This window comes from Oncorhynchus nerka, linkage group LG16 (assembly GCF_034236695.1).
Source record: "Oncorhynchus nerka isolate Pitt River linkage group LG16, Oner_Uvic_2.0, whole genome shotgun sequence".
In the NCBI taxonomy this organism is placed as follows: Eukaryota; Metazoa; Chordata; class Actinopteri; order Salmoniformes; family Salmonidae; genus Oncorhynchus; species Oncorhynchus nerka.
Window position 1 is genome coordinate 16,106,614 of NC_088411.1, and position 27,104 is coordinate 16,133,717.

The following is a 27,104-nucleotide window of genomic DNA, read 5'->3' on the forward strand; positions in this document are numbered from 1 at the left end:
TATAAGGAAATGTATAGGAGATGTTGTACCCACTGACTATTAAAACCTACCCTAACCAGAAACTGTGGATGGATGGCAGCATTCGTGCAAAACTGAAAGAGTGTACCACTGGAATTAACCATGGCAAGGTGACTGGGAATATGGCAGAATGCAAACAGAGTAGTCATTCCCTCCACAGGACAATCAAACAAGCAAAATGTCAGTATAGAGACAAAGTGGAGTCGCCATTCAACGGCTCAGACACAAGATGTATGTGTCAGGGTCTACAGACAATCATGGACTACAAAAGGAAAACCAGCCACGACGCGGACACCGTCTTGCTTCCAGACAAACTAAACACCTTTTCCCGCTTTGATGATAATACAGTGCCACTGACGCAGCCCACAACCAAGGACTGTGGGCTCTCCTTCTCCGTGGCCGACGTGAGTAAGACACTTAAATGTTAATCCTTGCAAGGCTGCCGGCCCAGACGGCATTCCGAGCTGAGTCCTCAGAGCATGCGCAGACCAGCTGGCTGGTGTGTTTACAGACATATTCAATCTCTCCCTATCCCAGTCTGCTGTCCCCACATGCTTCAAGATGGCCACCATTGTTCCTGTACCCAAGAATGCAAAGGTAACTGAACTAAATGACTATCGCCCCGTAGCACTCACTTCTGTCATCATGAAGTGCTTTGAGAGACTAGTTTTTTCAGCAGGATAGAACAGCTGCCTCCGGTAAGACAAGGGCTGGCGGTCTGTGTATATTTGTAAAAATAAAGCTGGTGCAAGAAATCTAAGGAAGTTTCGAGGTTTTGCTCGCTTGAGTTAGAGTATCTCATGATAACGTGTAGACCACACTATTTACAGAGAGAGTTTATCAATTATTTTTAGCTGTCTATTTACCACAACAAACCGATTCTGAAACTTGGACCACACTCAATGAGCAGTATACGGCCATAAAAAAAAACAGGAAAGCGCCAGTCCAGAGTCTGGGGACTTTAATGAAGGGTAAATAAAATCGATTTTACCTAATTTCTACCAGCATGTTCAACCTTTTAAGCATCAGACACTTGTTTTCAATTTTCACCAAAAATGACATACCCATATTCTAACTAGCTCAGGACCTGAAGCAAGGATATGCATATTATTGATACAATTAGAAAGAAAACACTTTGAAGTTTGTGGAAATGTGTAATTAATGTAGGACAATATAACACATTAGATCTGGTAAAAGATAATGCAAACAAAAAAACATGTGTTTTTTATTTTTATTTCATCATCTTTGAAATGCAAAGGAAAGGCCATAATGTATTATTGGAGTTTAGGCCCAATTTTTGCCACTAGACGGCGGCAGTGTTTATGCGAAGTTTCAGATTGAGCCAGTGAAGCATTTCAATACTGGACAATATTTTGTATCAAGTCTGCCCAAATGTGCTGAATTGGTCAATTGATACATTTAAGTACATAACTATAGAGAACAAACACAAATTATATGGTAATACACAATTTAAGTTTACACACTCCCAGGAATGTCATACATGATGGATCATTAGCTTATACACTAACTTTCACACATCGAGATGGCTGGGCGGGGTGGGTGTGGAGCCAGAGACAGCAAGGGTTCAAACTGTAGAACCCAGTTCCTACATTTGAATGTTTAAAAAATGGATTTGATCAAACAGAACTATAGTACATTTTATCTCGGGACCCTCAGGAAGACAAATCAGAGCAAGATTTGATTTGGATTTGATTTGTGTCCCCATTTAGACTAATCTTCCAAGAGTCCTTAAACATTAAAATACAATTCATAATACGAACACATTTCCACATATAAACACACTATTACAAACACACATAATATACTAACATAATGACCCAATAAATACTCAATCTAAAAAAATATTTCTATGTTGTGCCTAAAAATGCATCAGGTCAATGGCTTGGCCTGACAAATAAATATTTTTAAGTAGTATCCTAATAAAATCACCTTGCTATAGGTTTATATCACCCCAATTATGCATAGCTTTCCAACGAGTTTCTTAAACCCTTGGTTTGCCTCTTGGACTTGGGTTTTGGACTGAATCATGAATCATCGCCTATTTCTCCAAATTGTCTTTTGTGAGAAAATAAAATGTTATTACTTAGCCTTCATCTTATTATAACTCCTGTCTTAAAGTCCTATGTAATGGTTGTTAGGTTGTTTTAACTTGTGCTCCTTCCAACCTCCCTTTCAATTGCTGGATAGCATTTCTTACAGAAATATCTCATTTGATAGGCCTAGCTGTAAAAGAGGAGAGGTGGCATAGCCCCCCAACAAGAGAAATGGGACAGTGGATATTTACACACACCTTTGTTGGACACCTTGATTAACTCAGCTTGGTGATTCAACCTTCCTCAACTTGATCTATTTCGAGACTATTGGTGAGAGACCCTGTTGCTTTAGCAGGTAGGCTACAAAGCTTTTGTTGTTGTTGGTCAATGTTGTTGGTACTATTACTGTTTGTGTATGTAGGCATATGTGTTGATACTTTAATATTCCTACTTGAGTTGGGGTCAATTGGAGGAAGTTCTTTGAATTTACAAAATTGAGAGAACTTGACATAAATATATTTTCCTTATCAGCCTATTAAGAAGTAAATTAAAATAGATATGACTACCTCTTTTCAATGATTGCATTGGAATATAATTTATCTTCCTGAATTGTTTGGCAAAAAAATTCAAATTGATCCCAATCCTGAGGCCCAAATCCGACACTCAAATGAGATGAGGATCCTATTGCACTCAATGCATTACGGTTTCATAGGCTACCCAAGTCACTTTCCTTTATAGTTTTACTCTGTGTTCAAGTAGACATAGTTATCGAAAGCTTGTTTCTTTATTATTGTTAGTCATTCAAAATGTACAGGCCTACAGTGGTTTAATTGGCATAACTGTGTAAATGCCCCAAAATATATACATAATGCAAATAAGGATGTTCTCTTTTGTAGTGCATGTTCTCTGGTTTACACATTTTGCATTTTATCTACTGAGTATTTCAAACCCCAAAGTTCTCTACAAGCCAATGTGTATTGCATTGTGGGCTATGGGGGGTGGGGGGGAGGGGGTCAAATAAAGTGCTGATGGATATGTAGGACACAGTCCCCCTCCAAAACAACACATACAATATAGACCCTACTGAGTATTTTCCAACACACTTTAGCTGAGACAGGTCAAAAAGTTCTCTCTACAAGCCAATATCGATCCCATGTACTGACTATAACAGTGTATTATTGCATTGGAGGTTATTTAGTGGGCGGAGTGAAAAGCCAGCAGCAGGCCGTGCTACACAGCTCCCCTCCAAAACTACACTGAGTACTTCCCACCCAACTTTAGCTGAGACAGGTAGAAAAGTTCTCTCAATAACCTCAACATACTAGAGTCAACATTGTATCATTGTATTCATTATTGATTTTAGTTTTTATTAACCATATTTTGTATTTGTTTTCAAAACTGTCTTATTGCCTTCTCTTGTTGGCACAATAAAAGTGTCAATTGATTAAAATGCTATATCTTTTGAAGGAGTTTTGAAATACGGGCTGTTATTTTGAAGGTTCTGACGTGAACATACAAACGTGAGGTCATCATTTGTGCTGCTGGCAGAATACTAGTTTCAAAAATACATTTAAGACTTGATGATTGCAAACTGTAAGAAAAAGTATGTGTACAGTCAGTGTGCTAATGTATTGATGTCAACAAAAAATAAAGCAAATATACAGACGAACGATCACGTTTCAATGTCATTTATATAATATCATTTCACACGAATCAAAAGTGAAACTAAACTGACACAGGCTACCACACCCACAGTGAATATATTTGTTGTTTGCCAGTTGAGGTTATTCAGGCTGCAATGGCAGATGCATACGCATTTCGACTGCTTGTTGAGCAGGCGGGGAACCCCAATATTCCCAAACTGAAAAACAAGTTGGTAAAATACACTTTATATAACAAAGTATGTGGACACCCCTTCAAGTAAGTGAATTCGGCTATTTCAGCCACACCCGTTGCTGACAGGTGTATAAAATCGAGCACACAGCTATGCGATCTCCATAGAAAAACATTGGCAGTAGAATGGCCTTACTGAAGAGCTCAGTGACTTTCAACGTGGCGTCATCATAGGATGCCAGGTTTCAAGTCAGTTTGTAACATTTCTGTCGTCCTAGATCTGCCTAGGTCAACTGTATCAAATCCAAGTTTATTTGTCAAGTGCGCAAAATACAACCTTACAGTGAAATGCTTACTTACAAGCCCTAACCAACAGTGCAATTTTTAAGTAAAAAATATATTAGGTAAACAATAGATTTAAAAAATATATTTAAAAAAAATAGTCTATATACAGGTGGTACCAGTACAGAGTCAATTTGCGGGGGCACAGGTTAGTCGGGCTAATTGAGGTAATATGTACATGTAGGTATAGTTCAATGGACCATGGATAGATGATAAACAGAGGGTAGCAGCAGCGTAAAAGAGGGGGTGGTGGGACACAATGCAAATAGTCTGGGTAGCCATTTGATTACCTGTTCATGAGTCTTATGGCTTGGGGGTAAAAGCAGTTTGAGAAGCCTTTTGGTCCTAGACTTGGCGCTCTGATACCGTTTGCCATGCGGTAGCATAGAGAACAGTCTATGACTGGGGTGGCTGGGGTCTTTGACAATTTTTAGGGCCTTCCTCTGACACCGCCTGGTGTAGAGGTCCTGGGTGGCAGGCAGCTTAGCCCCAGTGATGTACTGGGCTGTACGCACTACCCTCTGTAGTGCCTTGCGGTCGGAGGCCGAGCAGTTGCCGTACCAGGCAGTGATGCAACTAGTCAGGATGCTCTCGATGTTGCAGTTGTAGAACCTATTGAGGATCTGAGGACCCATGCCAAATCTTTTCAGTCTCCTGAGGGAGAATAGGTTTTGTCATGCCCTCTTCACAACTGTCTTGGTGTGTTTAGACCATTCTAGTTTGTTGGTGAGGCACTTGAAGCTCTCAACCTGCTCCACTACAGCCCCGTCGATGAGAATGGGGGTGTGCTTGGTCCTCCTTTTCCTGTAGTCCACAATCATCTCCTTTGTCTTGATTACGTTAAGGGACAGGTTGTTATTCTGACACCACCCGGCCAGGTCTCTGAACTCCTCCCTATAGGCTGTCTTGTCATTGTTGGTGATCAGGCCTACCACTGTTGTGTCGTCTGCAAACTTAATGATGGTGTTGGAGTCGGGCCTGTCCATGCAGTCGTGCGTGAACAGGGAGTACAGGAGGGGACTGAGCACGCACCATTGTGGAGCCCCAGTGTTGAGGATCAGCGAAGTGGAGATGTTCCTACCTACCCTTACCACCGGGGGGCGGCCCATCAGGAAGTCCAGGATCCAGTTGCAGAGGGAGGTGTTTAGTCCCAGGATCCTTAGCTTAGTGATGAGCTTTGAGGGCACTATGGTGTTGAACGCTGAGCTGTAGTCAATTAATTACATTCTCAAGTAGGTGTTCCTTTTGTCCAGGTGGGACAGGGCAGTGTGGAGTGCAATAGAGATTGCATCATCTGTGGATCTGTTTGAGCGGTATGCAAATTGGAGTGGGTCAAGGGTTTCTGGGATAATGGTGTTAATGTGAGCCACTACCAGCCTTTCAAAGCACTTCATGGCTATGGACGAGAGTGCTACGGGTCTGTAGTCATTTAGGCAGGTTGCCTTTGTGTTCTTGGGCACAAGGACTTTGGTGGTTTGCTTGAAGCATGTTGGTATTAGACTCAATCAGGGACATGTTGAAAATATCAGTGAAGACACCTGCCAGTTGGTCAGCACATGCCCGGAGCACACGTCCTGGTTTAAAGGTCTTACTCGCGTCAGCTACGGCGAGTGCGATCACAGTTGTCCGGGAACAGCTGATGCTCTCATGCATGCTGCAGTGTTGCTTGCCTCGAAGCGAGCATAGAAGTGATTTAGCTCGACTGGTAGGCTTGTGTCACTGGGCAGCTCGCGGCTGTGCTTCCCTTTGTAGTCTGTAATAGTTTGCAGGCCACATCCGACGAACGTCGGAGCCGGTGTAGTACGATTCAATCTTAATCCTGTATATTTGCTTTGCCTGTTTGATGGTTCATCTGAGGGCATAGCAGGATTTCTCATAAGCTTCCGGGTTGGAGTCCTGCACCTTGAAAGCGGCAGCTCTACCCTTTAGCTCAGTGCAAATGTTGCCACAGTCACTGTGGGGAAGACGTCATTGATGCACTTATTGATAAAGCCAGTGACTGATGTGGTGTACTCATCAATGCCAAAAGTCCCAGGAACATATTCCAATCTGTGCTAGCAAAACAGTCCTGTCGTTTAGCATCTACTTCATCTGACCACAGAGTTCCCAGTTGTCTTGAAAGCGCCATAAATCCAGAGAATGACAGACTTTGATAACAAAGTTCGATTACAAAATTTGCCCACAAGATGGACTGCCATGCCACCTTTCTGTTCAAGTGAGCACAGCACACCAAGGTGATTCCAAAAATGTATTGTATGCTACTGCATACTGTTGCTAAGAAAGTAATACTAAGTGTATGCTGTGTAGTAAGTCCCTAATAATTTAGTCCCTTTCCTCCTCATAACTTAGCCAAATTGCATTTCTGACTTGGTGGTGCACATATAGCCTGTTTTAGAGAAATGTAATCATCAAATATTGTAAGAACTTTCATTGTCTGCTTATATGTCCCCTGTCACGATGTGCGCAACTGGTTGAAGATAAGTCGGGTGCAGGAGAGCAGAGATGGGTAATAACAGGCACACTTTAATCATGCTCAAGGAAAACAGCGATAACGCCCAAAAACGGTACAATAAACAAAATACACGGGTCAAACACATACCCGGCGCAAACCAGCCTGATGCGAACCACACATAACAAACAAATAATTACACACACAGACATGGGGGGAACAGAGGGTAATATACATTTAGTCGGATGAGGGAATGTGAACCAGGTGTGCAGAAAACCAAGACAAAACAAATGGAAAATGAAAGGTGGAGCGGCGAATGCTAGAAGACCGGTGACGTCAACTGCCGAACGCCGTCCGAACAAGGAGAGGTACCGACTTGGACGGAAGTCGTGACATCCCCTTTATTTATCCTACAGTTCTGACTTGGTGTAAAGGGAGAGAATACTGTAAGAACGGCCCATGATCTGAATTCTGTCACTGTACATTTCAAAAGCGCTGAACAAATAGTTATATTGACTACGTCCGTTCTAGCAAGCTCATTGTCTTAATCGAAACTACGGATTGCCTCTTATCCGCTCGTTGTCCCCTTATGCCATAGTTTGTACATCTCAATTGTCAGTAGAAAGTACACCATATCAGCTATGTTTTTATAAAAGGCAGTAAATGAGGCTGAATGAACTGTTTTGTTGCCAGACAAGGTTCTGCTAATAGCCAGGTGTAGCAGTGGTAAGGATTCACTCCATTGTGCTGAAAAGAAAGCTTTGCTGTTAGGACAGCTTTATGTAGGCCCTAACAGTTTGGGCACAGTTTGTCACCGTTATAGTGCAATTCATGTATTGTTTAGTGTTGTTTTGTATTGTGACTTTGCTGGCATGCATCTAAAAAACAAATTGTGTTTGCCCCATGAGGATTTGCATGCTAAAATTGCCACTGCTCACTACCGAGTTCAAACTGCCCCTGGAAGCAATGTCAGCACAAAAACGGTTCTTCGGGAGCTTCATGAAATTTGTTTCCATGGCCTAGCAGCCTCACACAAGCCAAAGATCACCATGCGCAATGTCAAGCGTCGGCTGGAGTGGTGTAAAGCTCACCGCCATTGGATTCTGGAGCAGTGGAAACGCGTTCTCTGGAGTGATGAATCACGCTTCCCAATCTGGGTTTGGCGGATGCCAGGAGAGCGCTACCTGCCCAACTGTAAAGTTTGGTGGAGGAGGAATAATGGTCTGGGGCTGTTATTCATGGTTCGGGCTCGGCCCCTTAGTTCCATTGAAGGGAAATCTTAACGCTACATCATACAATGACATTCTAGACGATTTTGTAATCCAACTTTGTGGCGAAAGTTTGTGGAAGGCCCTTTCCTGTTTCAGAATGACAATGCCCCCGTAAACGAGGTCCAATTCAGAAATGGTTTGTCGAGATCGGTGAGGAAGAACTTGACTGGCCTGCACAGAACCCTGACTTCAACCCCATCGAACACCTTCGGGATGAATTGGAACGCCGACTGCTAGCCAGGCCTAATAGCCCAACCTCACTAATGCTCTTGTGGCTGAGTGGAAGTAAGTCCCCGCAGCAACGTTCCAACATCTAGTAGAAAGCCTCCCTAGAAGAGTGAAGGATGTTATAGCAGCAAAGGGGGGGACCAACTCCATATTAATGCCAATGATTTTGGAATGAGCAGGTGTCCACATGCTCTTTTGGTCATGTAGTGTATTTCCAAAGTCAAAAGTCTAACTTTCGTGATTGTCACGTGGTATACGAAGATGGACAAGCAGTAGTGCAGTTCAAAACTGAAGAGGGGAAGTTATGGCAATTGCAAATGATGTCTTAACCTGCCTGTATCACCTGTTGTTTTGACATGACATTAAACCAAATGTTGTGACATTGTTAACTTACATTGTTGCAAATGCCCTGTATTCATGGATGATTATGTTGAGCATGATTTTTTATTTTTTTACATCAGTGCGAGGAGTTATTTTGTATCCCATACAGCCAGGTAAAGAGTTCTTGAGAAGCAAGAGCACGAGATCAGGTGGGAGCGTAGCCCAAAGGCCGGCAGATGGCGATATTGAATCGTTTCATCTTTCCCTCCAAAGGGAATGCATGCAGCTAGCTATACACTCCTATATCCTGTGGACCGGTTTGTACATAAAACGTTCTCCATTCAGGGTACTAATACGATGATTTCCTCTTCAACGGCGAGAAGGCAGGAAAAAAAGGGGGAAAATATGGGTACTTTATGAAACAGGAGTTTTCCATGCTAGAGTGGCTAATGCCTAGGAATGCTAGTCCCAGACATTGCCATTTGCCAGCCTTTGGGCTAGTTGGATTGAGGAATGCTGAAACTGACCGTTGCAATGCCATCAGATGAGGTCAACACAAGTGCACAGTGGTGATGTGCAGTTTGCAAACAATTCGTTATTTTTGAACGACTCTTCACTGACGTGAGTCATGATTCGTTTTTCTGAGTGACTCGTTAATTTGTGTGGTTCGTTTGACCTGCTGGCTGCAATGAGTCCTACAGTATGATACATGCTTCTCTGGCTCAGCGGCTCCAGAGACATAGCCTGGATGACGCGACCCATGCGACTACAAAGCGAAGAGCTGGTGTGCATGGCCAAAGAGCTCTATTTTCATGTAATTTGAACATGGCACTTGGTTTGGACCCGGTGCTAACGCCTTTTAGAAAACTCCATGCGTTTACATTTGTTGGATGACATGAAAATAAAGCTCTTTGGTCATGCAAACCAGTGGTGGGTTTTCCCATCAAAAGAAAGAGTTATATGCAGAAGATTCCCATACCTACTGCAAAATATTTTGGTGGCTCTTTGATGTTATGGAGCTATTTTGCTTCTGGTTGCCTCTTGCTTGACGACTAAAACTGAATTATTCCGCTGCCTTGTAGTTGCTACATACTTAAGTCGGAGACTGCCATCGCTGAAGTCATTTGTGGTGATGTCGAAATGAGTGGTTTTGTTCAAAACAAAGTCATCAGCGATTGGATATCTCTAACCAATAAGAGTATCAAAGCCAGACACATTTTCTAAACGCTGCATACCCACGTGTGTTCTGGCTCAACCCATTGGTTTTTGGGACCAATCAGAACGGTTAGAATGTTTGCGTTCTAGAAATCATAGGAGAGGTACTCAGATAGGGACTCATTGCGGAAAAGAGACTAACGTCCGTGGGTGTAGAGTTTGGTCGCAGAAAGGAGTCTGGGTAGCCAGGCAAGGTTGCCTCTGCTAGGAGGCTAAAACTTGGCCGGAAGTTGATCTTCCAGCAGGACAATAACCCCAAGCACCCATCAAAATCCAATTTCAGTTAATTGACCACAAAATCTACATTTTGCAATGGCCATCTCAGTCACCAGACTTGAACCACATTGAAAACCTGTGGTTTGAATTGAAGAGGGCAGTCCTTAAGCGCCGGCTAAAGATATCATAGATCTGGAAAGATTCTATATGGAGGAATGGTCTAAGATCCCTCCCAAAAGGCTCAGTGCCATTACCCTCACAAGGTGAGGTATTGAAAACAGGTGCCAATAATTTGGACCCCTATCTTTGAGAAATACATTTTTCTGAGCAATTGTATTAGTATATTGTATTTTTTAGCATACAATATAGCTCCCTATTTGTAATTTCTTTGTCGTTTTTGCTCACCTTTATCGTGCCAACAATTTTGGGCCGGACTGTAGATAATTGGACAGTGATGTTCCATCCAAGACCTTTAAACCCATTAGGTTACTCTGTCTAATGTGTGTCCTGTATCATGGGAGAAGAGGCACATCTGACTGTACTCTGGTGCTGTTCAGGCCACAGGTCTGATTTATAGGGTCAGTGTAGACCTTATACATTTATCTAGTTTTGTTGTGTTGAATAAAAATAGTTGCACTCCCATGTATTGTTATTCAAAGACATTTTGAATGAGTGCATTCTATCCAATCTCTAAATGTCCTTCTCTTAAGCCTCAAGCAGCCACCTTTATCGGAACACCACAATATCCCTTTGTATTGCTACGGGCATTGTACGCTTGTAATTCATGTGGTATACAAAGCTAGGTGGAATCAATACATTCATATAGGCCTACCGTTTTATTTTAAAACACCAGATTTATTGACAATTCGATTCACAAATCAACTTTTGCAACAAAAAAAACTGAAATCATTTTACATTAAGACCTTTAAAAAAATATATATACAAAATATACATTTGTGAAGCACAACAAATAATCAAATCACAGCAAGTCAATCGACACAGGGTTCAGCTTCAAGCATTTGTATGAACACAGACAGAGTTCCAGAGCCTTGGTTGCTTCACCCAAATTGGTGTATTCCCATCCCAATCAACCCATAGCCTGTACCTTCAACACCTCACCAAGCGTCTTCAGAAAATATTCACACCCCTAGACTTGTTCCACATTTTGTTTTACAGACTGAATTTAATTGATTAAATTGAGATGTTTTTCATCACTGTCCTACACGCAACTTATAATGTCATAGTGAATTATGTTTAGATTTTTTTCCCCACACAAATTAATAAAATATGCCTTGAGGTAACTATTCAACCCCTTTATGGCAAGCCAAAATAAGTTCAGGAGTAAACATCAGGTTAAGTCACATAAGTTGCATGGACTCGCTCTGTGTGCAATAAGTGTTTAACATGATTTTTGAATGACTACCTCATCTCTGCACCCCACACATACCGATAATCGTAAAGGTCCCTCAGTGGAGCAGTGCATTTCCCAAACACAGATTCAACCACAAAGACCAGGGAGATGTTCCAATGCCTCGCAAAGGGAGGATGGTGTAGCAATACACCCAGTCACTACAAACATACAGGCGTCCTTTCTAACTCCGTTACGGGACAGGAAGGAAACCACCTAGGTATTTTACCATGAGGCCAATGGTGACTTTAAAATTGAGTTTAAACGGCTGTAATAGGAAAAAAACTGACGATGGATCAACAACATTGTAGTTACTCCACAGTACGAACCTAATTGGCAGAGTGAAAAGGAAGTTTTTACAGAATAAAAATATTTCAAAACATGCATCGTTTGCAACAAGGCACTAAAGTCATCTAAAAAAAATTGTGGCAAAGCAATTCACTTTTTGTCCTGAATACAAAGAGCTCGTTATGTGTGGGGCAAATCCAACACGTCACATTACTGAGAACCACTCTCCATATTTTCAAGCATAGTGGTGGCTGCGTCATCTTATTAGGTAGTCTTATAATTGTTAAGGACTGGGTCGTTTTTCAGGATAAAAAAGAAACGGAGCTAAGTTTAGGCAAAATCCAAGAGGAAAACCTGATTCAGTCTGCTTTTCCACCAGATACTGGGAGATGAATTCACCTTTCAGCAGGACAATAACCTAAAACACAAGGCCAAATCTACATGAATTGCTTATTGAAATTTTACTAGGCAAATCGGTTAAGAACAAATTCTTATCTACAATGACAGCCTACTCCGGCCAAACACAAACGACGCTGGGACAATTGTGCGCCGCCCTATGGGACTACCAATCACGGCCGGATGTGATACAGCCTGGATTCGAACCAGGTACTATAGTGACGCCTCTTGCACTGAGATGCAGTGCCTTGGACCGCTGCGCCACTCGGGAGTCCCAAGGAGACAGTGAATGTTCCTGAGTGGCAGAGTTACAGTTTTGGCTCAAATCTGCATATGGCATGACCTGAAAATGGTTTTCTAGCAATGATCAACAATCCAATTTGACAGAGCTTGAAGAATTTTGAAAATAATAACATGGGCTAACGATGCACAATACAGGTTTGGAAAGCTCTCAGAGAGTTACCCAGAAAGACTCACAGTCAGGGGGTTGAATCTAATCAAGATTTAATAGGGTTTCTTTTTCTTTTTATAATAATTTTTCCACTTTGACAGAGTATTTTGTGCAGATCTGTGACAAAAAAAACAACATTTAAATCACACTTTGGAAAAAAAGGTTGTGAACTTTCTAAAAGATTGGATAGGTGTGAGCAACATGGATTTTTATCGCCGTATTGCTTATGCCGATCCAATCCTTTCAGATCTACACGTGCCTAGGGGTAGATTTGGAGCTGGGCCGTAGAAGAGGATTAAGTAAGTAGGTGTCTAGGTCGGTCACTGTGATGAAAAAAACGCTAGCGACACCTGCAGTCCCATGCTCCACTGAGTTCACATTACACACTCAAACTGAAACAATATTATCATGACCAAGACCGGGCATCCATAAGGTCTTATTCGTGCATATATTTAAAGCAATGAATATCAAATGGGAAATTAAAACAATGCATTGAAATGTACTGTATGTGCAACGTGTGGATGCATTCTACTGTAGTGTATAAAAATCAACATATTCAGTTGCTGACTTCAGACATCCGTTTCCTCTCGTAAACTAGGCTCATTCAACAACAGTAGGATAGACTGGGGGCAGTTGTAACGGGGGTCAATTGTAACACCTTGCATATCTCCAAACTTGCTGTGATGAAACTCACACAGTGCATGGTCCCTCTCCCTGCTTGAAAGGTTACAGCGAAATATCTCACTCTGCACATTTTATGGGCAAATATTATTCTTTTTTTTTAGGGGTGAATGTAGTCCCCCCCACCCCAATCGGATGCATTTTTCCTTTACGCTCCAATAATTCAAACTAGCATCATTTTCATCACTATATACTGGCTGAATATTGACGTGACACTATTGTTGTCTCTTGACAGGCACATGAGGTTTTATCATGGTTGCTAGGGTGGGGAGGCAATTGTAAAGCAGTGTTAAAAATGACCCTGAGCCAAGCAGCCAAAATATGAAAACAAGTGATTTTTACGTGCATGATACAAATACTAACTAAATAGCCTTGGGGTCCAGTAGCATACCAAAGAAGTTGTAAACAGTCGTCTAGGAACCATCAGACTATTCAGATGTTTTGAGAGGAACTGAATGGCCATACTCAAAACATACTGTAATCATTGGTTACGTACATAGAAATACTAATTTGTTGCAAAATCATTACATACGTCTATGATAATTCATAAATATTCATGTTTTTTTTAAGTTAAGTGAAATTATTTGGTTTATTTTTTTCAGTGTTACATTTGACCCCAGCTACTGTTAAAAAAAACATATTTCAAACCCTCTCTCTGGCCCTGGTACTTGGAGACAAACTTTGACTTCTTACAGCTGAGATAGGCTGAGGTCGAGGGTTGGTAGCCTGAGTCTATAGATGGGCTAGCTGATAACGTCACGAAAATGATGCACACGCTTCAAATGGGGCAGAAGTCTGTGAGAGGTTGTGATTCTGGATGGCCAGATAGCTACTAACAATGACAAGAAACTGCCACGTGGGGAGTCGACTCTTTTCGGCTAGTTTCATCTAGTTCTTGATACCATGTCTTGTTTTGAGGTGTTTTGACTGATTTCATGTCAATGCTAATATGGCTAAAATTAGCTCGGTAACTAACCAACAACTGTAACAAGTGCTCATTGTGCAACATTTATTTAGGTTTTCAATAAACATAGTCGACGAAATATAGTTTACATGTTGTCAACAACCTAAGTCAATCCTGTCTGTTTGGACCCATTGTTGCGCACGAGTCGGTTGTGTTGCTAAACAACCAACCCATCTATTGTCCTGCTGAAGAAGGCCACTTCACACCTATGTGCTAGGGACCAGGTTCCCAGGGAACAGAGTCAGCTGACCTGGTCAGCCAATCAGTGGCTTAGCCTGGGAGCATCAGAACCCCACACTGCCTCTCAACTCTTCAGTTCTTTCCAGGAGGGCAGGTTGAGAAGGGCTCTAAACTGATGTCCTCCACCTCAACTCACATCTGGACCCTTTCCACATGGACAACACTGCCTCCCAACTGGTGTTAGTGAGTCTTTGACAATGAACCACTATACATTAGTTTTCTCCTCTTCTTGTTTTCCATGTATGTGCGCTTGTCCGTTCCTGTCCTCAGAATACCAGCTGACCCAGCTCCAGCCCTGGGTCCACGGACCTCATCGGCCCATGAGGACAGTCTAGTGTTCTCTTCCCGTTTGCCGTGTGTTTGGTGTATGGCAATAAAGTGTGAATTGTATCCCTATCTCCTACTGGTCATTTACGCCTAACCGGGGTGCTGGGAAAGGTGTACCATAATCTAAACTGGTACCTCTTTCAGAGGCCACCAAATGGTGTGCTTCTTTTTCATGGTCCTTCGAGCCGGATAGGTGCAATTGTCCTGGACTATGACCAGTAGTGAAGGGATGCAGTTCATGATGCATACCATGCCCAGGACGAGGCACACACACCGGCAAGAAGAGGAGGACCGGGAACTCCGGAGACTCTAGTGAAAAAGGAAGAGGCTCCAGCGTATCACAGATGCTGTCATCAAGAAACTGCGGGAGGTAGATGCGAGGGGTGGCATGGTAACATCAGGACAAACCCAAGGCACTATGTGGGCATAGAGAACCTGCAGCGCTGGTCCTGAGGCCTGCCCGTCCAGCAGCCACTAGCTCCACAACCTCCGCCTGGATACTGGCAGCACCCAAAAGTCTGCACTTCAAGCAAAGCAGTTCCCCGGTAGGCCGTCATTGTGAATAAGATTTTGTTCTTAACTGACTTGCCTAGTTAAATAAAGGTTACATTTTATTTTTTTAAAGCCCCTGAGCACCGATGGATCGACCAACCGCATCCTGAGCTCAGGACAGGGCAACAGCCTCAAATGGCTTGGGTGCCATGGCCACCAGTCCAGCCACCCCCTCACTCATGTAGTGGCCACCGGCACGCCAGCCAGTTCTGCCACCACCTGGACTCCAGCATGTCCGGTGGTCACTAGTGCACCAGGAGGTTCTCCAGCCAGTGCCCTCGCCAGTTCCTCGGCCAAGACTACCACCAGGACTCCAGCACGTCCAGCGGTCTCCAGTGTCACAAGTGCTCCAGCCAGTGCTCCCAAGCTAGTTACTCGGACAGTCAAACGGTCACCATCGGAACCTGAGCACATCCAGCAGCCAGCTCCGCACCCAACCTGCACCCCAGGAGGCGCCACCACAAGCAGCACCTGAGCCAGTGAAGCCATTGCCAGGGCTGCAGCCAGTCCAGCAAGCGTCAGAGCTCCAACCTGCAGACAACCAGCCAGACCTGCAACTACCGGTGCCTGAGCCAGCACCCTAGCCAACACTCCAGTTACTGTCACTCCTGGGCAGCCATAACCGGACTCAACTCCGGTGCTGGTCCCTACACTACCTGCTGCCCTTGCAGAACTGCTCGGCCTGGACCTGACGCCCACCACGACTCTCCAGCAAGAGTCCCAGTTGGCGTCCCATCCAGCACCAGAGCCTCCAGCGCCATGTACTCTGGACCTGCAGTCAGCTGACCCTGATCCTGTTCTGGTTCCAGCATCAACTGCAGTCCTCAAGAACTAGCCCTGACCTCGGCACAGCGTCTGGCCCTGTCCTGGACCCACCGGCCGACTACGCTCCAGTCCCAGGCCCAACACCCAACGGCAGCCCTGGATTCCCCATCTGGACCTGATAGGATACAATTAGCGGCTAGCATGCTACACAATATATACAAGAGTTAACAGTTAACTGCCCTGGTATGAATGATTAAGAGTCAGATGTAAGTTTACTATTTATAAAAAATTACTGGCTTAGTTCAAGTGGTCTCTGAGCAAAAAAACAAGACAAAATCAGTTACCAGACTACCCTATCTAGGATACATATTAGATCAGTGTTTTTACATTATATCTTCCTCACACACATCTCTTATCAGATTATGTAACTACTAACTACCCTATGAAATAATGTACTTAAAAAGTAAGTACCTACACTCCAGTGGAGGCTGCTGAGGCGAGGACGGCTCATAATAATGGCCAGAATGGTGTAAATGGAATCAAACACATGGAAACCATATTTGATACCATTCCACCAATTCTGCACAATCCATTACCATGAGCCCATCCTCCCCAATTAAGGTGCCACCAACCTCCTGTGGTACACTCCAATCAAAGGGAGCCTATGAAGGGCACAAGTGTGCGAGCGCCCTGATTCGAGGTGTTAATCCTAGGCACCATGTTTTTGTGCTCTCTTAGGCCCAGAACAGACTCCTAGTCAACTTAGCATTTGACCTTCATTGTAGCCAACAATCAAAATAGAGAGAGCGGGTGTGGCGCACACATGATAAAATAAATCCATTTATATATACAGTATGACTTGGGACGCAAGGTTTTCCTGACCCCGTGAGCCAACCAGGGAACAACTCTGGGTCTCACGATCAGATGACATGGTCAGAAAAAACTCCTGGCCCTGAAGAGGTAATTCACCAGAAGCAGAAAGCACGATGGAAAAGGCCGGTTTGTGCAGCATGACAGTTTGTCTGACAGCACATGATACATACATCAGCTATAACAAAAGCATCAATAAATAAATAAATACAATGTATAAATACACAGGATAGAAAGAAATAAAAACTGAATAGCTGCATGGGCAATGGCAACTCATGACAATCTGCTTCCCAAATGGCACCCTATTCTCTATAGTGCCCTACTTTTGACCAGAACATTATGGGGCCAAGGTCGAAAGTAGTACAAAGGGTGCCATTTCGGACATAGCGAAAGTCGTATATCAGGGATAAAAAAAGTTCAAATGGATCTACTGATTTGATCACCCAACACAGACAGGTAGCCCGGTGGGTGAGTCTTTCTGCTTTTAGGCCGGGATTTAACACGAAACGGTGCGTGAGCACGCTTGACATTGGTCATTTCCAATTGAGCCGACATCCGCAGCGTTTACCTTAAATGCCATCTCCACGAACCCAGTAAAATTGCCTTTGAAAGCAGCATTGTCTACAAGCGTGATCTGATTGAATCCCGGACGTAGTCAGCTTGTGCGTTGTTGATGTCGAACGCAGAAACATGCACCCAGGCTAGTAAAAAGGCAACTGAATGATATGAAGCACCTTCAGAATACCCTGGAACGCTCTAGAACGTATTGTAACCGAGAACACCACAGACGAAACCTTGTTAGCTACAGTTGAAGACAGTCCCCTCTTTACTACAGTACTCTGGTGGGAAGAATAGGATGGAAGAATGTACACAGGGATCAAACCAGTCTATGATGATTATAAAATATCAAAACCATCCTACAGTACATGAGTTTCAAAGTGACATGCTAGCACATTCAAATACAACTGACCTAAACAAGACTAATACAGTTGTACTTTTTCAAAGTACATTATATTAATATATATTCTTTATTGCATTACAGCAGGAGGATTGCCCTTGGCTTAGCTCGGGAGTCGGAGCATGTGTGTGAAACAAAGAAAATATTTGTTAGAAAGGAAATGGGGAAAAAACAAAGAAAAAACAAAATATATTCTCTTACATTCTGGTTTAGAAAATGCCATGTTCATTATCTGGCTAAAAGGCTGGGTTATAGAGAGTAGCCTTGAGATTGCTTGCTGAGAAATGCTTAGTGTGTTTCCCTAGGTTCCCCATATTGACTTGAATCCAATTTCCTCCAGACATCACCTGATGGTAGGTGTTTTTCTAGTCTGGTATTGGGATGCTCTCCTCGGGCAGTGTTTCCCCTATATGCGTTTTCTTTTTATATACACTACCGTTCCAAAGTTTGGGGTCCCTTAGAAATGTCCTTGTTTTAAAAGAAATGCAAATTTTTTTGTCCATTAAAAATAACATCAAATTGATTAAAAAAAAAAAAAACAGTGCAGACATTGTTAATGTTGTAAATGACTATTGTAGCTGGAAACAGCTGATTTTGTTAATGGAATATCTACATAGGCGTACAGAGGCCCACTATCAGCAACCATCACTCCTGTGTTCCAATGGCACGTTGTGTTAGCTAATCCAAGTTTCTGGGCGATTCTGGGATGCTGGCCTTCTAGGCAGAGTTCCTCTGTCCAGTGTCTGTGCTCTTTTGCCCATCTTAATCTTTTCTTCTTATTGGCCAGTCTGAGAGATGGATTTTTCTTTGCAACTCTGCCTAGAAGGCCAGCATCCCAGAGTCGCCTCTTCACTGTTGACGTTGAGACTGGTGTTTTGCGGGTACTATTTAATGAAGCTGCCAGTTGAGGACTTGTGAGAACGTCTGTTTCTCAAACTAGACACTAATGTACTTGTCATCTTGCTCAGTTGTGCACCAGGGCCTCCCACTCTTTCTATTCTGGTTAGAGCCAGTTTGCGCTGTTCTGTGAAGGGAGTAGTACACAGAGTTGTACCAGATCTTCAGTTTCTTGGCAATTTCACGCATGGAATAGCCTTCATTTCTCATTACAAGAATAGATGACGAGTTTCAGAAGAAAGGTATTTGTTTCTGGCCATTTTGAGCCTGTAATCGAACCCACAAATGCTGATGCTCCAGATACTCAACAAGTCTAAGGAAGGCCAGTTTTACTGCTTCTTTTTTCAGACAACAGTTTTCAGCTGTGCTAACATAATTGTAAAAGGGTTTTCTAATGATCAATTCGCTTTTTTAAATGATAAACTTGGATTAGCGAACACAACGTGCCATTGGAACACAGGAGTGATGGTTGCTGATAATGGGCCTCTGTACACCTATGTAGATATTCCATTTAAAAAAATTGCAGTTTCCAGCTACACTAGTCATTTACAACATTAACAATGTCTACACTGTATTTCTGATCAATTTGATGTTTTTTTTAAATGGACAATGTTTTTTTGCTTTTCTTTCAAAAACAAGGACATTTCTAAGTGACCCCAAACTTTTGAACGGTAGTGTATCATCATTTTTGGGATGATAAAATATTTTCAGTGTAAACTTAAACGATTAAAACCATATATAATGTATGTAGAAAAGATAATGGAGCAATATTTTTTTTTACTTAGATCATCTGTGAGGACAAACAATCACCAAAATAAAACTAGAATATAAAATTCACAAAATGTCATGGCTTTGATTTTGTTATAGTTATCTGAGTCACTCAGATAGTGTAAGAACATGGCATGAGCCATAGGAAATTATCTTTAAAACTGTCAAATGTTCTCTCCGGCCCATGGTAAAATTGCAGGAAATTTGCTTTAAAACCGCTAAATGTTGCCTCTGCGGCCAAGAGGAGGGCCTCTAAATCCACGCCAACTAGCCACCCACGTTTACTTAGCCACCGCTGCTGAAAAAAATCCTGGGGGGAAACCCTGTCTGGTATTGGGTCAAAAGAAAGGAGGAACATGCTGAAGTGTGATAACCCCTATGTGATACAGTGAGAGACAATATCATAGAACAGTGACCGTGGGAGAGCGTACCCCCCCATCCCTAAGCAGGAACTACAGTAAATCATTCCCCAGGCCTTCAATAACGTTCCACAATATTATAAATACTTCTCAGTTTTTGTTTGCCTTTCTTTTAAAAGTAAAAAAGAAAAATGCTTTAGGATCTTTCTTTTATAAAAAAAAAAACAATTATACCATAATACAATTTAAACAAGGATCCCCCCCACCCCAAGAAAAGATTGGATTATCGCAGTGATAAACCACCCAGCATGTGTAGCAGTTTGGTTGAGGTTAGCGCTACCTGCTAGGAGCCAGTGCTTTCGGGCTGAGGTGGGTTGAGTGCTCCTGGGTTTAGGTCAATGGGCACTGAGGAGGAGTGCGATTATGAGCTTGAGGTAGAAGTTCCCCTCAACCACAGATCTAGGATCATATTACCCTTTCTCCAATCCTAACAAACAAGAGGGATGAGAAACGATCTGACCCAGTGTCAGCAGTTAGAACCAACTTCGAGGGCTGATTGGTTCCCAGCATGTATTGCCACGCCCCTCTGTTCATTGTCTGAGCCAATCAGAAGGGAGAGTTCATCCCTAGTTTGGTCTCAAACTGTAGCTTCTGTCTCTTCTGGTAGCGAACCCTCACCCTGCAGACAGAAGGAATGGACCGATCAACACATAAGAACAGTTTTTCGCCCCACATGACTATCCCTTCTCTAATCCTCTTCTCTCAACCATTCGGTCATCCGCAATCTTCTGCCTTTCTCTCCCTCTCCCTCCTATCATACCACTCCTACTCTAATTGCATAGTTAAATAAAGGCTACATTAAAAAATAGACTCATCCTTTCCCCTTCCTACTTCTCTCCTCCCCTCACCCTCCTCCATCTTACCGTATCTCGTGTAGTTTGACAGCCTCATTGAGCAGCACCACCACCAGGGAGGACAGGGAGACAAGTAGCCAGGCCAGCATGGGGATGTCCTTCAGGTCAAAGGTCAAATGTGCCAACCGGTCCTGCCACAGCTGGTAGTCCACCGTGGCCTGCACCAACTGACCCAGCAGACTGGAGGTGGGGAGGAAGGGCGGGGAAGACCAAAAGAGTGAGAAAAGAGTATCAGTTGATGCCAAAAAAAGATGAAACTTCTCTATTGCAGCTTCCTTTTAATACTTGTCAGAAACACTTAGGCTACACGCGCACGCGCACACACACAAACAGAAACACACACACTTACACAACAGGGACAGTGAGGCACCACCAGGTGTTGCTGAAGGGGTTCTTCTTCCACAGCGGCTGAGAGCGATGGACATAGCTCAGAGAGATGACCACTGGGAAAGGAGGGCGAGACAAATGGAAAGAAAATAAAACGTAAAGATAAAGACATGAATCTTGGCTCTCTATATAGGGCCCTGGTCAAAAGTAGTGCACTATATAGGAAATAAGGTGCTATTTGGGATACAACCGGACTTGATAGATGCAGGGGTGAGAGTGACACAGAAAGCTCCTCCTGCCTCCCGGGTGGCGCAGTGGTCTAAGGCTGTGCCACCAGAAACTCTGTGATCGAGCCCAGGCTCTGTCGCAGCCGGCCGTGACCGGGAGGTCCATGGGGCGACGCACAATTGGCCTAGCGTCATCCGGGTTAGGGAGGGTTTGGCCGGTAGGGATTTCCTTGTCTCATCGCACACTAGCTACTCCTGTGGCGGGCCGGGGGCAGTACATGCTAACCAGGTCGCCAGGTGCACAGTGTTTCCTGCGACACATTGGTGCGGTCGGCTTCCGGGTTGGATCCACGCTGTGTTAAGAAGCAGTGCGGCTTGGTTGGGTTGTGTTTCGGGGGACGCATGGCTTTCGACCTTCGTCTCTCCCGAGCCCGTACGGGAGTTGTCGTGATGAGACAAGATAGTAACTACTAACAATTGAATACCCCCCCCCCCCAAAAAAAGAAAGCTCCTCCTACCTGTGTGCAGGGCCAGGAACCCAGCCATGACTTTCTGAGTGAGCAGCAGGCCGTTGGACAGCTCCCTGAACCAATGGGGAGCGTCCTGAGCCGAACTGACCCTGAGGATATCACTACAGCTGATGGTGGTGTTCTCTGCCATGGTCAGGTTGTTGGCCCTCAGGCAGACCTCGTGCAGCGTGAAGCCAAAGCCCAGGAGGTAGGCACACACAGTCAGGCCAAACCTCAAAAGGAAACAACCCAGGAAGTAGTTCTGCGTCTGCAGGAAGTAGATATACACAAATCTAAATGTTAAAAGGAATGTCATGGTACACATGTCCTGATTAAGATAGATAACACACATCTGATTCAGAACTGAGGTGATGGAGCATATTTGGAGCTGGCCAATCATGAAAATGAATATAAACTTAGCATAGTCTAAAGCAGGGCTCTCCAAACCCTGTTCCTGGAGAGCTCCCCTCCAATCCTGTTCATGGAGAGCTCCCCTCCTGTAGGTTTTCACTCCGACCCTGTTCCTGGAGAGCTCCCCTCCTGTAGGTTTTCGCTCTGACCCTGTTCCTGGAGAGCTCCCCTCCTGTAGGTTCACTCCAACCCCAGTTTTAAATAACCTGATTCAGTTTATCAACCAGCTAATTATTAGAATCAGGTGTGCTAGATTAGGGTAGGATTGAAAACCTACAGGACGGTAACTCTCCAGGAACAGGGTCAGAGTGAAAACCTACAGGACGGTAACTCTCCAGGAACAGGGTCAGAGTGAAAACCTACAGAACGGTAACTCTCCAGGAACAGGGTCAGAGTGAAAACCTACAGGACAGTAACTCTCCAAGAACAGGGTCAGAGTGAAAACCTACAGGACAGTAGCTCTCCAGGAACAGGGTCAGAGTGAAAACCTACAGGACGGTAACTCTCCAGGAACAGGGTCAGAGTGAAAACCTACAGGACGGTAACTCTCCAGGAACAGGGTCAGAGTGAAAACCTACAGGACAGTAACTCTCCAGGAACAGGGTCAGAGTGAAAACCTACAGGACAGTAGCTCTCCAGGAACAGGGTCAGTGTGAAAACCTACAGGACGGTAACTCTCCAGGAACAGGGTCAGAGTGAAAACCTACAGGACAGTAGCTCTTCAGGAACAGGGTCAGTGTGAAAACCTACAGGACAGTAGCTCTCCAGGAACAGCCCTGGTCTAGTGTACAGTAATACGTCTAAAACTGGGCCGGTGTGGGTAAACTACAATACGTACCTTTCTGGGGATGGCATCTTGGTTCTTCCCCGTGGCCACGTTCATCACAGAACTTTCTGGTGGCTTTCCTAAGAACGACACACTGCCAACACAACACACATAGTTATCATGTGTAATGCTGTTCGACTATATAACATTTGAGTTTGAAACCCATATGGTTAGTAGCAGTGATACCTGAGCAGTGGACAGCTGAAGCAGGACAGCCAGAGGATATCAGTGATGTTCATGGGAGGTGGGAGCTGGGCGAGGCAGGCCAGAAACTACACAACGCCAGGGAAACAAACAATACTTTCAGAAAATATTCAGCTCAAACTGTTGCATCCTCAGCTCTTTTATGATAGAAAAAAATAAATAGGCTGGTATGAGAAACTGGGGTGATAAAAAGAGCATTAGTATTTCAAGAATGCGAGGCTCAGGACAGTCATGTTCTCGCTCTCACCTGGATGAAGACCAGGGTCAGCTGACACTGCAATAGGAACAGGAAGCTCTTGCGGATGCCGTACGTAGTGTGACGCGCCTTGAAGGGAATCATACACGTAAAATAAATATATTGTATCTCTGTGTGCGTGCAAGTGTCTCACCTGTTCTATGAGTTTGACCATGCTGACCGACTCCCCCTGGTGGAAGGTGACAGAACAGGCCAGGGTGTTGAGTTGACCAGAGAGACTGAGGGGAGACAGACCCTCTACCTCCCCGTTCAGGCCTGCTCCTGTCGCGTAGCCGAACGTCTCCCACGAACACCGCGACGGGTACAGGGGGTCCAGGGCGATGCTGGGGGAAGGACAAGAGGTTTTGTTGTTATTCATCTTTATTTATGAGGAACGGTATTGTGACTTCATAATTTCATTAAGGCCTGGAGCAGTTGTGTTATCAGGTTGTAAGTGAATGTATGGACGCACATCTTAGACTATTTATAAATTAACTAGGCAACAGCTGCCGTGTTTGTGACATGCATTTGTTTCACGTGTACCTGAGGTCGCTCTGTAGGAAGAGGCAGCTGTTGCGGAAGTTGGCAGAGCTCCCCAGGCAGCACGTCACCTCTCTGTTCTCCTGCATGATCTTTATCATCTCACACATAGCTACACACACACACAAAAAGATTCAGAACAATCTCACACACGTACAATGAGCAAAAATATGAACCCAAAAATTTCTAAGTCACAGTTCAAATACGGGAATCAGTCAACTGAAATAAATTCATTAGGCCCTGATCTATGGATTTCACATTACTGGGAATACAGAAGGTAGGGTCGTGGATCAGAAAACCAGTCAGAATTTCGTTTGACCACCATTTGCCTCATCCTTCGCATTGAGTTGATCAGCCTGTTGATTGTGGCCTGTTGAATTTACCCCACTCCTCTTCAAGGGCTGTGCCAAGTTGCTGGATATTGGCGGGAACTGGAACGCGGTCGTACACGTCAATCCAGAGTATCCCAAACATGCTCAATGGGTGACATGTCTGGTGAGCATGCAGGCTATGGAAGAACTGGGACATTTTCAGCTTCCTGGAGTTGTGTTCAGATCCTTGTGACATGGTTGTGTATTATCATGCTGAAACATGAGGTGATGGTGGTGGATGAATGGCTCGATAATGGGCCTCAGGATCTCATCACGGTATCTCTGTGCATTCAAATTGCCATCAGTAAAATGCAATTGTGTTCGCCTGCCATAACATAATCCCACCATGGGGCACTCTGTTCACAACGTTGATGTCAGCAATCTGCTCGCCCACAAGTTGTCATAAACGTGGTCTGCGGTTCTGAGGCCGGTTGGACGTATTGCCAAAGTCTCTAAAACAATGTTGAGGCGGCTTATGGTAGATAAATTAACATAAAATTCTCAGGCAACAGCTCTGGTGGACATTACTGCAGTCAGCATGCCAATAGCACACTCCCTCAAAACCTGAGACATCTGTGGCATTGTGTGACAAAGCTGCATATTTTAGAGTGACCTTTTATTGTCCCCAGCAACAAGGTGCACCCGTGTAATGATCATGCAGTTTAATCAGCTTCTTGATATGCCACACCTGTCAGGTGGATGGATTACCTTGGCAAAGGAGACATGCTCACTCAGAGATTTAAACAAATTTGTGCAAAAAAAATCAGAGAAATAGGCTTTTAGTGCTTATGGAAAATTTCAGGGATCTTTTTTTTTCAGCTCATGAAACATGGGACCAACACTTTACATGCATATTTTTGTTCAGTGTAGCTGTAACAAGCATAGCTATATTGCAAATCTTGAGATAAAATAAACTTAAATACCATGATCAATTGATTTGTATATTAAAAATATAGTAATGTCTTTGTACCAAATACTAAGCATAGTCTAAAGCAGAAAAGGTTGATTCATGTACGTGAAGTGAACTGTAATATGTTCCGACTCACTCTCTGGGGTACAGTCGGTGAAGAGAGGCACCAACAGAGGCACGTTGTCAATGTTCTTCAGGTGAGGACGAACCTGGTGGATACCACGAGGTAGCTTCGCCTGGAGGGGGTGGGGGGGAGAGCGAAAGCGAGAGAGAGAGAGAAGGGTTAGCAAGAAACAGGTGTACGTCACAGTTGAGAAGAGAAAACGAGAAGAAAAGAAAAGGAAAGACAAACAGTATTTGTCCTGTACTCTGTTGCAGTCCTCCAGGAAGCTGGGAACATCAGCAGTCTCCTCCTCTGGTAACAACGGCCCCTCTGCCTCATCTCGGGAGTCTTGGTGCAGGTCATCATGTAGGGAGTCCTGGCCTGGGCTGTTGGGGGCACCGTCACAGGGACTGTCCCTGTTTGGGGTCAGAGAGATGTGACAGTTCCACCCTGTCTCCAGGCCCATCTTCTCTGCAAACACCTTACACATACACAGGAGAAACAGACAGACAGGCAGATTGTCACCATTGTCGTCAGCTTTACCGTCACAAACATCTCAGAAAACACACCGTACTGCACCACATCGTCACCACCACAAACATCTCAGCAAACACACCGACCTTGCTGCGTAGTTCGTCCTCCATGGAGAAGTAGACAAAGCGTATGCAGGCGGTGACCAGAGCGTCTATGAGCCTGACGGTGTCCAGACGAGCCTGGAACTGGGAGGACACCATTCCCATGAAGATCTGACCACTCAGAGCCTGAACACAGTCATCCTTCTCCACACCTTCTCCTATACCCTCTATGGAGAGATGTCAGGGGAGAGAGAGAGAAAGGAGGGGGACAAAATATGAAAATATATAGAAGCAAAAGTCACACTAAGGTACAACACAAAACACATTGTAAGTGTAGCTGTATCATCCTCTCTTCCCAGCCTCTCCCCTCGTCCCAGCCTCTCCTCCCCTCGTCCCAGCCTCTGGACTCCTCCCTTACCATCAGAGCTCCAGGAGTTCCTGCGGGAGTCGTATTTGATAGGGGTGGTGGAGGGCAGTTCTACCCCAGAGAAGAGGTTGGGTCCGGGGGCTAGCTCCACACATTTCCCATTGAGCTGGTTGGACAGGGAAACCTGCATGGGCTTGTAGGCAAAGGCAGAGCAGTAGCCCGACAGACAGGCACGCTGGTAGAAGTCCAGAACTTTCTTCCTGTAGGGGGGTAGCCATATAAAGAGTGAATAATGCATGAAGGCCTTTATGTTTATTGTGGTATAAGCAGAATTCTATATAATTCCAATGCAAGAACCCCCCAAAATTGTGCGCCCTCACTGATTTCAACAGCCACCTTAGCCACGTTATCCTGGTGCCGGGTCTGCTCATTAGGTTATTATAAGGCTGCGATAAGACTACATAAGGCTGCGATAAGACTACATAAGGCTGCGATAAGACTACATAAGGCTGCAATAAGACTACATAAGGCTGCAATAAGACTACAATAAGGCTGTGATAAGACTACATAAGGCTGCAATAAGGCTGTGATAAGACTACATAAGGCTGCAATAAGGCTGTGATAAGACTACATAAGGCTGCAATAAGGCTGTGATAAGACTACATAAGGCTGCGATAAGACTACAGAAGGCTGCGATAAGACTACATAAGGCTG

At 44.2% G+C, this 27,104-nt stretch overlaps 1 protein-coding gene across 5 annotated transcripts in view; it reads right to left on the reverse strand.

Annotated features, from left to right (window-relative positions):
* Positions 1 to 10,781: 10,781 nt before the first annotated feature.
* LOC115144105 (transmembrane protein 94-like) overlaps positions 10,782 to 27,104 on the reverse strand; it is a 39,147-nt gene continuing 22,824 nt past the window's right edge. For 4 of the 5 annotated variants that reach the window (XM_029684831.2, XM_029684832.2, XM_029684829.2 and 1 more), the window contains 12 exons: positions 26,442 to 26,650; positions 26,069 to 26,250; positions 25,482 to 25,929; positions 24,068 to 24,176; positions 23,679 to 23,868; positions 23,537 to 23,614; positions 23,272 to 23,357; positions 23,098 to 23,179; positions 21,858 to 22,116; positions 21,135 to 21,228; positions 20,795 to 20,965; positions 10,782 to 20,550 (listed from right to left, as the gene is read on the reverse strand). In XM_029684831.2, coding sequence (XP_029540691.1) covers positions 20,478 to 20,550; positions 20,795 to 20,965; positions 21,135 to 21,228; positions 21,858 to 22,116; positions 23,098 to 23,179; positions 23,272 to 23,357; positions 23,537 to 23,614; positions 23,679 to 23,868; positions 24,068 to 24,176; positions 25,482 to 25,929; positions 26,069 to 26,250; positions 26,442 to 26,650 — 1,981 coding nt within the window. In that variant the 3' untranslated portion in view covers positions 10,782 to 20,477. The remainder of the gene's footprint in view (positions 20,551 to 20,794; positions 20,966 to 21,134; positions 21,229 to 21,857; positions 22,117 to 23,097; positions 23,180 to 23,271; positions 23,358 to 23,536; positions 23,615 to 23,678; positions 23,869 to 24,067; positions 24,177 to 25,481; positions 25,930 to 26,068; positions 26,251 to 26,441; positions 26,651 to 27,104) is intronic. The other variant, XM_029684834.2, reaches the window with a different exon arrangement.